At 42.1% G+C, this 12,217-nt stretch overlaps 1 protein-coding gene across 1 annotated transcript in view; it reads left to right on the forward strand.

The window, feature by feature from the left end:
- The window catches only part of LOC124877947 (neurogenic locus notch homolog protein 1-like), a 53,135-nt gene that overhangs the window by 33,911 nt on the left and 7,007 nt on the right, over nt 1–12,217 (forward strand). The window contains exons 11-27 of the mRNA XM_047381604.1: nt 8–241; nt 334–444; nt 2,211–2,403; nt 2,481–2,626; nt 2,713–2,826; nt 3,539–3,658; nt 4,756–4,908; nt 5,005–5,233; nt 5,691–5,892; nt 6,063–6,216; nt 6,326–6,510; nt 7,051–7,183; nt 7,726–7,983; nt 8,216–8,328; nt 8,908–9,479; nt 9,607–10,041; nt 10,274–10,422. Of these exons, the coding sequence (XP_047237560.1) occupies nt 8–241; nt 334–444; nt 2,211–2,403; nt 2,481–2,626; nt 2,713–2,826; nt 3,539–3,658; nt 4,756–4,908; nt 5,005–5,233; nt 5,691–5,892; nt 6,063–6,216; nt 6,326–6,510; nt 7,051–7,183; nt 7,726–7,983; nt 8,216–8,328; nt 8,908–9,479; nt 9,607–10,041; nt 10,274–10,422 (3,501 nt within the window). The remainder of the gene's footprint in view (nt 1–7; nt 242–333; nt 445–2,210; nt 2,404–2,480; nt 2,627–2,712; nt 2,827–3,538; nt 3,659–4,755; nt 4,909–5,004; nt 5,234–5,690; nt 5,893–6,062; nt 6,217–6,325; nt 6,511–7,050; nt 7,184–7,725; nt 7,984–8,215; nt 8,329–8,907; nt 9,480–9,606; nt 10,042–10,273; nt 10,423–12,217) is intronic.

Here is a 12,217-nt window from a genome sequence, read left to right on the forward strand (position 1 = left end):
CGTTTAGGTTACACAGGAAGGCACTGTGAGGTAGACATCAATGAGTGTTACTCCAACCCGTGCCACTATGGCTCCTGCATCGACGGCCTTGCCTCCTTCAGCTGCAGCTGCAACCCCGGGTTCACCGGCAGGCTGTGTGAGACCAACATTAATGAGTGTCTGAGCCAGCCGTGCAGGAACGGAGGAACCTGCCTGGACCGGGAGAACGCCTACATCTGCAGCTGCCCCAAGGGAACCACAGGTGGGCACTGGTTGCACAATAACAAACAGAAAAGAACAGTTGAAAATCAAAGATGAGCTTGAAAATAAATGAAAAATTAATATCCCTTGCAGGAATCAACTGTGAAGTTAACATTGACGACTGCAAGGGCAATCTGTGTGACTATGGAACCTGCATCGACAAGATCAATGGTTATGAGTGTGTTTGTGAACCTGGCTACACTGGTAAACAAAATAAATATACTAGAAGTGTTACAGTTTTATTACACAATTTATTTGTGCGTGAAATGTTTGAACCTAAAACTTTGTTGATTCCCAACGGAGAGTGGCAGGGTGGTCAGCGCCAAATTAAAAAAATTTGGAGGTGCACAACCAGGCCCTCGTGCAAGAGCGGGGATGGCGCGATTGCTTCACTGTTGGCGCGTGCACCATCACACCCTGTTTAGTGCGTCAAGTATAAACCTAGCTTAAGGCAGGCCTGGAAGCTTTCCACTAAGAACAGAAACACACAAACTCATTAGAGTTTCACTGCATGTGTTTGTCCTTAAAGGCAGAAGTATACAGCAATGTCCCAACTGCAGGCTGCTGAGGTCTGAGATACCTGCAGGGACCGCAGGGATCTTTAGGAGCCATTTTGAAGCGACACGCTGAAGTATATTTCAAGTGTTTGCAGCCAGGTTTAGCCTCGAAAATTGCAATGGTGATGCAGTATCTTGAAATGGTGGTAAAGCTGTACTGTAACAGACACCAGCTGCATGGCACCCGTTTGTGTTGGCAATACTGTGCTGTCATGGCAGCAGGCTGATGGGATGCTGTACAAACTTTCTATTGTATTATGTATACATTGATTTGCAGTCAGAATGAGAGATGCAGCATTGTTATAAACTTTAAGTAGATTTCGATTTGGTTACTTTACCTTACAGTCATGCTGAGTTTTATTTCCTTGAATCTTGTATTTCCTGTTGCAGTAGTTTTTTTTTTTTTGGGTGGGGGTTGCTGTATAATATGTCTTGCGTGTAGGTATGTAAATAAAACAACTGTTTTACAGTACAGGTTTGGAGAGTTGAAGGTACAAACAGAGAAGCATGGTCCTGGTAGAAAGTGGGGGTGACAGATGGCGAGCGAGGAAGCACGCTCCTCTGAGGCTCGCCTGGTGTCACTTTGCAACTCCACCCTGTCCCCAACCTGCTGCTGTTAGAACATGCAAGCTGCCCCCCCATCACAAAGAAAGGACACACACACATACTGGCACACAGAGTCATGGGGGATTTGTGCAGGAGAAAAGATTCCCTGAAAGATTCCTGAAAGTTGAGCTTTTAAAAGCTTGGAAGCTGGTTCCTCAATGGGCTGCCTTTATGTTATGCGTGGCACTGGCCTGAATGGCGTCAACCCTTCAAGTGGCCGACAAAGGCGGACTTCAGATCTCTTATGCTTCTGAAAATTGATACAATAATTGCAGTACCAGCGACATTGTGTGGAGGCCCTGTGTGTGACCTCACTGGTTGCTGTTGTATATTTTAAAATATTTAATCAGAAAGGTCACTAAAAAGGACATCTCTTCTCAAGATTATTTACACTTAGCTTTTTGCATGTTTGCCTTAAGGTTCTTGCTCCATGACATGGATGCTATGTTCTTCCTGACTGTAAATAGGACTTCTTATGGCTTTCTCCTTCTCTTTCATTATGGTCAGATTCCTGGAGTGCATGACTAATTGCTGTCCTGTTGACAGATTCTCAGTAAATTCAGTTAAAGAAGCTGAATACGAATGCACACCACACTTTTGTAAACAATGTATTTTTTACCTTCCACTTCACAATTGCATGTTAATTAGTGTTAGCCTTGCATATAAAATCCCACAAAAAGTTTTTGAAGTTTGTCTTAACATACTAAAACATGAAAAAGTTGAAGAGGTGCATATACGTGTGCAAAGCACTGCGAATATGTAGTGTTGTTTGACTCAGAAATGAAAACAGTGTCCTTTTGGTTTCAGGTACAATGTGTAACATTAACATCAACGAGTGTGCCATCAATCCCTGCCACAACGGTGGTACCTGCATCGACAACATCAACGGTTTCACCTGCGTGTGTCCGGATGGTTACCAGGATCTCACCTGCTTCTCCCAAATCAATGAGTGCCTCAGCAACCCCTGCATCCACGGTCACTGCGAAGACAAAATTAATGGGTAGGGCACTCAACAACAGGCCTAATAACCAAGCATTTTTCTGCACACTTTGACTGAGCCTGCTGCTGTCTTGTTAGCTATAAATGCCTGTGTGACTCTGGCTGGAGCGGCAAAAACTGCGACATCAACAACAACGAGTGTGAATCCAACCCTTGTATGAATGGAGGGACCTGCAAGGACATGACCAGCGGTTACGTTTGCACCTGTCGCATGGGCTTCACGGGTCAGTATCTGTTTGTGTGCTCAGACCGTTGACCTCCGTCTGAACTTAAGAGTGTGTGATTTATTGCCTGTCTTCTCCAACCTCAGGACCAAACTGCCAGACAAACATAAATGAATGTGCCTCCAACCCTTGCCTGAACCAGGGGACCTGCATCGATGATGTCGCAGGGTACAAGTGCAACTGTGTCCTGCCTTACACGGGTATGATATTATTATTGTTATTCAATAATACATCAATCTATTAGCTTGTTATTTGGGAATTTCCTTACTGGGGGCCAATTTCCACCAACTGTGTACTTAAAGCTATTGGCCAAAGAGGAAAAATGTGCTGCTGATGAAATAACTGCCAAGTAAAGTTCAGTCACAATATTTCCTCAGGGCTGAAAGACACCAAGCCTTGGATTCCTCTGTGGTACATGCTGCTCCCAGAAGAGAATTGGGAAATGTTTTAACCAAATCTCTTTTATTTTTTGACCAAACAGATAATGATGAAAATGCTGAGGGCCGGCTGTCTTACATTTGCCCTGTATTTTTTTGGAAACCGCCACAGGACTTTAAATAATAAAAAGCCTCTTGCTTGTGTTGGGGTGGGAACATGGTGCTTGACACATTTCCTGTTTGCCTGCTTCCTGTCTCACAGAAAAGCAAATTGCTTCACAATGGTCGGAAGCTGGAGTTGGCTTCCCCTACGAGCCGCGCGTTGTGGAAACAGATAGAGGCATGTGTCCCCTGGCCTCTGATACTGACAGAGCTTGGATAAAATCCTCTGATAGCACTGATTGAAAGATGACTCTGTGTTCGTTTGGTTTGGGTTATCTCCAAGTTCACGGGTCTTGCATGAGATCACGGAGTGAAGTAACGGTTTCAAAGTCCTGATGCAATTCACTCAAGAATGTGTTTGTGTGTCTTACAGGAGAAAACTGTGAAATCGTGATGGCCCCCTGCAGCTCCAAACCCTGTAAGCATGGAGGAAAATGTCAGGAGTCAGAGGACTATCTAAGCTTCTCATGCATCTGTCCTGAAGGATGGCAAGGTGAGCTCTCAGCATGCAAAGATGTCCTTAAATGATCAGTAGAAAGGTCAGACAGTTCTGCTGAGACTTTTTAATATAAAAATCCCTTTTAAAATATAAAACTTATGTAGCACTGATAAGGCATATAAATAAATTCAGTGTGATTATCTATCAATTTAAAATTAAATTTTAAAAAGCAAGGAGATTTCTGTATATTCCTCAGGTGCTCATCCTGTTTTATTTGGGATGAACACTAAAATGACGACACTTCAGTTGAATTGAAAAGATTATAAGAAAAATCTACAGAATCTAATTAACAATAAAATAATTCTAGATTAATTGTAAAACTAAGATTTAATATCTAATGATTTTATTAGGTGAAAAGCAACACCCAGGCAAACAAATCTAGCATATAAAGACGCTAACTCTGATTTTACAAACTACTTGTTACAGGCTAAAAGGGGACGTGTATGTAAAGTAATGTTTAAAACACTAATGAAACTGATTAAAGTCTAAGATTTATTCTGAGTTTACAGCTCACTCAAAAAGAGTTTATAGAAAGGGGTTTTATCGCCTAAAATTTAGAGTTTTAATACCTAAATTTAATCATAAACGGAAAGGAAAAATGAGGATAAATTCAAATTTCAAAGCTGCCATTTATCCATCAGCTTACAACACCAGAAAGAGATTGCCTACTGTGGTCTGAAATCATGCTGATGGCTTACAAACTGGATCGATTTAGATCACTCCAGGTGTGCAGTTCCCAACGTCCTCTCTCTCAACTTGGCTGACGGGGAAACCTTAGTAAAAACAGCTATTTTTACCAAGGTTTTTACAGCTGTTTTAACAGCGGTTGTTCAGCCCATTCATTGCTTTTCTTTTGGTCAGAAGAACTTTGAAACGTTAAATTTACTCTGTCATGTATATTCTGAGTTTTTAAAGCTGAAAAAGACTCTGGGAATCTGGGAATGAATGCACATATGAACATAAAGACAAAAGTTACAAACACAACTCAACCAATTTGTATGCATTCTTACATACTTAATGATCAAAAGAAAAATTGTCCATCTTATTTCTGAGTTTAGCACTTTCTGGTTTTATTTTTTTGTCCCTTTAAGGCCAAACATGTGAGGTGGACATTAAAGAGTGTGTGAAGAATCCTTGTCGCAATGGAGCAAACTGCCAGAATACTTTGGGCAGCTACCGCTGCGGCTGCAAACCAGGCTTTACTGGACGCAACTGTGAGATCAATATTGACGACTGCAAGCCCAGTAAGCTTATTCTTCCTTTACCTTACATCGATGTTATGTTAATTATGTTATGTTGATGGAGAGTTAAACCTGAGAGTGTAACAATTCTTCCCATAGACCCATGCAGCAATGGAGGGCTTTGTAAGGATGGGGTTAACAGCTTCCTGTGTACCTGCCTGCCCGGATTTCGGGGACCAAAGTGCGAGGAAGACATCAACGAATGTGAGAGCAATCCATGCAAGAATGGAGCCAATTGCACAGACTGTGTGAACAGCTACACCTGCACCTGTCCACCTGGGTTCAGTGGGATCCACTGTGAAAATAACACTCCTGACTGCACAGAGAGGTAGGACACTTTCACAAGCTCAAAAACCGATAAACTGTACAGCTTTGACTTTGATTGGTTGAACAGAAAGGATGTGATGTGATCTGATCTGATCAAGAGGTTAATTTTCTGCAGCAATGTAACTCTCATTTTCTTGTCCACTGCTGCCCCCTGTGGTGGAATATTGTTTTACTTCAAAGCTGCACTTCTGCAGCTGCCCTGCAAACGGGAGTCGGTGATGTTGTATAATTAATGTGGCTGTGAGCCAATAAAAAAATAAGATGGTCTTCTCTCACTTTGTTGAAAAGTAGAAACATAAAGTAGGTCATTACTGTAACAAGATAATTGCGGATTAGTTGTGTTCAATCCTGCCAGCTCAGATTAATGTTTTATTGATTCATGTTGCTTTTTCTAAATAGGTAGAGAATTTTTCTGTGGTTCGAGTTATTTTTTTACAACTCATGGTTTCCCCTCTCAGTTCCTGCTTCAACGGTGGAACCTGTGTGGACGGCATCAACACTTTCACCTGTTTATGTCCACCCGGCTTTACTGGGAGCTACTGCCAACATGATATCAACGAGTGCGACTCCAGACCCTGTCTAAATGGTGGCACCTGTCAGGACAGTTACGGCACATACAAGTGCACCTGCCAACATGGTTACACAGGACTCAGTTGTCAGGTAGGATGAAGAAGAAATATTCAAAATTTGTCATCAGAGCATGATTAATGTGTAGAAATTAGATGAAACGCTTGTTTGTTATTCAGGTAAATGTTAATTTGAAAGGTGATCATATTTTTTGTCAAACATTTCAGACTCTTAGCTGAATTTGTTTATATTTTGTGTCTCAGAACTTGGTTCATTGGTGTGACACATCTCCCTGTAAAAATGGAGGATCTTGCTGGCAGAGAGGGACCACATACAGCTGTGAGTGTGAGACCGGCTGGACGGGCCTTTACTGTGATGTCCCAAGTGTATCCTGTGAGGTTGCAGCCAAACAAAGAGGTAAGAGAGAGAGATAAAACCTTGGTGGTTTCCTGTAAAGTGAGGGTAATGGTGAAAATGGAGAAGGAAGTAAAATTTAAGATAACTCCATATCACCTCCTCTGCTCAGGAGTTGCTGTTTCCCAGCTTTGTCAAAACTCGGGACAGTGCCTGGATGCAGGAAACGTCCACTACTGTCACTGTCAGGTTGGATACACTGGGAGCTACTGCGAGGAGCAGGTGGATGAGTGCACACCGAACCCCTGCCAGAACGGAGCCACCTGCACCGACTTTCTAGGTGGATACTCCTGCAAGGTAACAACCCTAAAAACAAAGCTGCACATCAGTGCTCAAAACTGCTCAGATGTTGCCTCGTTTGCTTGTTCCTGATGGTGTTAAACTTTACAGGGCCCACTGTCATCAGCTTTGGCAGAGGTCTGTTACATTAAATCAAGTGTTTAACTAGAGAAACATTTTAAAACTTGCAGAGATGGTTTAATGAAAATGGTTTGAAAACCTTAGCCTGAGCCATGCCAAAGCTGTTACGCAGTGGTGAATGTGTTGTTCTGCTGGGTCTGAGATATTTAGGGGTATTCATTCATATGGATTGTTGCTGATCCTTGTAAGTATACAGCAGGCATCATCTCAAGACCAAACCTAATAAAGCGGCGAGCTTAGAAATAGAAAGTAAACAGCTCTGTTGAGTTAGTCTTCCCTGGAGAGGAGAATTTGCTGGCCTTGGCAGGATGGATGAAAACAGAAAACAGCCAGGTTAACAAAACCCATCTTTGTTTCATGTCAGACATTGATCAAACTCTCTCCTCTCTTCTCCTTCCTCCTCCCTCTGTCTCTCAGTGCATGCCAGGATACTTGGGGCCCAACTGTTCTGTGGAGATCAATGAGTGTCTCTCCCAACCGTGCCAGAACGGGGGCACCTGCATTGACCTGATCAATACCTACAAATGCTCCTGTCCCCGAGGAACCCAAGGTCAGCAGACCACACACACTCCCCCCACATCCCTCTGCCCCCGCCACCCCCTTCCCTTCTCCACACTTCATTAATTAGGGCTTAACAGCACCCAGAGCAATAAAACTCCCTCCTTCAAGCCTGCTTCCAACTCTTCCTCCACTTGTCAAATTTGCCATTGATTTCTCTCTCAGACATGAAGGGGATTCTGTGTTGTAGGTCAGCTCAAATTGACAGCCGAGCTGGGAGCATCCCAAGGCAGCCAACAGGTTTTTAAAGCTGGCAGAGGCAGCTTATGATTCAACTCAGCCTTTTAGCAAACATGTTTATCAGTTTGTGAGTTACTTTACAAAATTATGACATCTTACTTGTGGCTTTTTGTTATGTACTTTCCGTACTTAAAAGTACTTTATTTTATTGCTTTTTAATAGTTAATAATACCTGCAATGGGCACAGAGGATTCCTATGGCGTCCTTGCAATGAAACACGACACATTCTGCAAATCATTCTTCACTTTAGTGAAATGGGTGAAACCTCTCTTGTATGTTCATTCACATCCCAAGGTGTGCACTGCGAGATCAACATCAACGACTGCAACCCGTCCACCGACCCCATCACCAAAGAGCCGAAGTGCTTCAACAACGGCAGGTGTGTGGACGGGGTGGGAGGCTACCACTGCATCTGCCCTGCGGGATATGTGGGGGAGCGGTGCGAGGGGGACGTCAATGAGTGTCTCTCCAACCCCTGTGACCCGCGAGGAACGCACAGCTGCATCCAGCTTACCAACAACTACCGCTGCGAGTGTCGCACCGGATACACAGGTACACGTTTTGAAAGATTAAACTTTTGTTTTAATTTGCTGTGCATTAGATTCTCTTTTTCTCCTTTTTTATCTTGTTTTTTTTGTAGATTAGACACTACCACTTTCAGTGAACTGGTATTTGCCTTTAGCTAATGGGCTAACCATACAAACCAGAAGAGGAAATAGGATAGTAGTTTTCTAATATAATTTACCATTTTGTTTGTTTGTGTGTGTGACCGATCTCTCTGCAGGCCAGCGTTGCGACCAGGTGTTTAATGGCTGTAAGGGTAATCCTTGCCGTAACGGAGGCACCTGTGCTGTGGCCAGTAACACGCCACATGGTTTCATCTGCAAATGTCCCCCTGTGAGTTGTCAGATATTCACAGTTAATCTCTAGCGATGTATTTATGTTCATCTCTGACTCTAATGTTGACATACAGTATTTAAATTTAAAGGTTACACCAATTGTTGTCACTTTAGATGAACGTTTTCATAGTTGTTACAACTATTAATACGTAGTTCTTTTTTCCTTTGTTGTCACATTGCAGGATCTGGGGCTGATTTTATGTTTTATCTTGGTTTTTAGGTTCTGTCTTGTCTCCCTCCTCAGTTCAAGAGTTCAATCTTTCATAATTTAATAGAAATCAGTTAGTTGCGTAAAGGAAAACTGTTAGTCCAGGCATAACTTTATTATAATTTGCAGTAATGCCTGAAAAATGATGGGTGTTTCTGTTTTAGTTACGAATAGTGAACACACTAATCTTAATCCAGTTATACAGATATCGAAGGTTCTATTTAGTCTTAATTAGGTTTAAAATATCTGCCAGTTTTCAACAGACATAGTGTATGGTTTTGTAAAATCTGTTAAACATAATTCTAATAAAAAAGCAACTTTTAACTGGAAAAAATATCTTACCACTAATTTCTGTCTTTCATAATGAAGGGTTTCACTGGCTCCACCTGTGAGTATGACTCCCATGCTTGTGGCAGCCTCCAGTGTAGCAACGGAGGCACTTGCATCTCTGGCCACAACAGTCCGAAGTGTGTGTGTCTGCCCTCGTTCACCGGGCCTGAGTGTCAGTACCCCACAGACAGCCCCTGCAACTCCAGTCCCTGCTACAATGGGGGCACGTGTGAATACGCTACAGAGGCACCGTTCTACCACTGCGTCTGCCCCACCAACTTTAACGGCCTCCGCTGCCACATCCTGGACTACAGCTTCCGCGGAGGTTTCGGCCAAACCATCCCGCCTCCGACGGACTTGGAGGTGGCCTGCGGCAACCCAGAGTGCGAGGAGCACAAGCATAACAAATACTGCGACGTGCTGTGCAACAACCACGCATGCGGTTGGGATAACGGCGACTGCTCGCTCAACTTCGACGACCCGTGGAAGAACTGCTCAGCTGCACTGCAGTGCTGGCTGTACTTCAACAACGGGAAGTGCGACTCCCAGTGCGACAACGCCGGATGTCTCTACGATGGCTTTGACTGCCAGACGTTGGAAGGACAGTGCAAGTATGCAGCTTTTTATAATTGTACTGATTTAAAAATGCATTTCTTTCTCATTGAAGTTAAAACTAGTGGCTGCTAGCAGCTAAACCTACTACCCAAATTAAATGCTTAACTAATGTTTTTCCTCTAGTCCTCTGTATGACCAGTACTGTAAGGACCACTATGCCGACGGCCACTGTGACCAGGGTTGCAACAATGCTGAATGTGAGTGGGACGGCTTGGACTGTGCCGACAACATGCCTGAGAAGATCGCCGTGGGCCAGTTGGTCCTGGTCGTCCACATCACCCCCGAGCATCTCCTCAACAACTCCTTTGGTTTCCTGCGCGAGCTGAGCCGCGTCCTGAGAACCAACGTGATATTCAGGAAGGACACGAAGGGGGAGATGATGGTCTACCCGTACTATGGGAACGAACACGAGCTGAAGAAGTACAACGTCAAGCGTTCTGTGGATTCCTGGTCTGAGATTCCTGACAAGGTGATGGATGTGATGAAGAGGAGTCTGTATGACGTGGCAGGTGGACGCAGGAGAGCAAGGAGGGAGCTCGATCATTTGCAAATCAAAGGGTAAGAAAACAACTTCTCACTTGAAAGTATAAGCTTTTTAAGGATTTTTAAAAATGATTTTATTTTTGGAGTGTGAAAAGATAGTTTTTTTTATATACTACAGCTTGTTATTCACCCATTCATTTCACTTTTTTAAATTAAATTTGCCCCATTTCCTTTCACACACAACCTATTTTACTTCAAGGATTTAAATTACAAAGACTTCTCTCTATGTTTTCTGTTCTTTCGAAAGCTCCGTTGTCCATTTGGAGATGGACAACCGTCAGTGCTTCCAGCAGTCCAACGAGTGTTTCCAGAGCACTGATGATGCCGCTGCGTTCCTCGGAGCTTTGGAGTCCAGCGGCAAACTGGATGTTCCCTTTACCATTGAAGCTGTCTATAGTGAGTGTGCTTCACAGAAATATGTCCATGCTGATTTTGTCAAACGTGTTACAAGATTGCATCTTTTAGCTTCCTGGTCAGAGAGGCCCTCCACATTTATTGGCTTTGAAAACCTTGAAAGAAATTCAGCTTTTGTAGCAGGAGCATAATTTTATTAAGTGGAAAAGAAAAGAACTTTAGGGTTTTAATCAATCACTTCCTTAATATGACATCACACAGAGGCCTTTTTCTCTAAGGCCACTTATGAAAATGAGAAAGAAAAAAATTACATGAAATTCATGGATAGCAGGAAACGAGGAGAAAATAGCCTCCAGCCTAAATGTGTCCAAATCTACAATCAGAGAAATAATTAGAGATGTTGGAAACAACCAAAACTGTGAAACTCACAGTGAGCACAATTGTAAGGCAGATAAAAAAAAAACTTGGAACGGCTTCAAATCTTCTTTTACTGCAACAAAAGGGGAACTTATTTTAAGGATTTTTCCGTATGTTTATCAGAGATAAGGGTGAATCTGTAAGAATAAATTCTGAAAGACTTTTCTGATACAGTGATAACAAATATTGCTTGTTTTTAATGTCTGTTTGCTGAATACAGATTTAGCATTATGATTTAGCATTGTTTTATTCCAATATAAATATATTCGAATACTTACAGAATGCTGAACTGTACTCTTGCCAAATGATACAGAAGTGTTCACCAAGATTTGAAGATTGAAGATTTAATTGTTGGTGTCTACTACCACCAAAACACATTATTTATTAATTCCTGCTGTAGCTTGAGAGCGATACATAATCCCCAAATTCATTCAAATACAATAGCAAAGTCAGGTTAGATATTGAATCAAAACATGGATTAGGAAACTAGCCTGGCATTGTTACAACATTGTAAATTTGGTTTAAATGTGAAGTAATTATTGGAGTTATTAAAGAATTAAATCATAAATTGGCAATAAAGAAATCAAGAAGTCATAAAGAAATCAACTTCAATAATTTTTGTCTGTGTAAATACAAAGTGACATTAAATCTAGGTTTCTATGCAACATTGTGTTTTAAAAAAATAATAATACAATAATAATAATAAGGGGGAGGGGAATACAACCGCTAAAGTTAAGTTCATCTTCTGCATGCTGAATGTTACCTGATTCTGCTTATATCATATTGAACTGTTTCTGGTTCTTTCTCCTTCATGTTTTACCATGAAAATTAACCTTTTCTGTAAGATTTTGTTGATTTCCTCTGACATGTTCCATATATCTCATTTCAATATCATTTTTAACAGTAAATAAAACGGTTCAAACGCAAGGGTGGCAGGCAACTGGGATTAATAATTACAGAGTTTCAGTAGACATATCTGAAGTACTATTAAATTTATTCTGCAGATCGATTTGTGATGTACCATAAATATGACATGTGAAAAGTAGGGGAAAAAGTTAATGATGCTTAAAGCACAAAACTATTTAGAAAACACGTGTTCATTCATGCTTATGCTCAAACAAAAAGGCTCTGCAAAGGCCTACGGTCGGATCCTCCCCACAGAACTCTTTGATTGTGTATTTGTTATGCAGTGGTAAACAAATGCAATTGTGAATCTTGTGGTTGGAATCAATCAATCTCTTCCTCTGTGCAAATCCAATGGCTTCAGGCTCCAAAATTGTTAATTGCAGCAAATCAACTCACCCCACCCCCCACCCCCACCCCATCCCCCCCATGATAAGGGCGTCTCTGGCTTCCTCTTTCTCAGACATGTACACCTATACGTCCTCTGACAGCGAACTCGCACACATGCGCGCGCACA

Source organism: Girardinichthys multiradiatus, chromosome 12 (genome assembly GCF_021462225.1).
Source record: "Girardinichthys multiradiatus isolate DD_20200921_A chromosome 12, DD_fGirMul_XY1, whole genome shotgun sequence".
NCBI lineage: Eukaryota > Metazoa > Chordata > Actinopteri > Cyprinodontiformes > Goodeidae > Girardinichthys > Girardinichthys multiradiatus.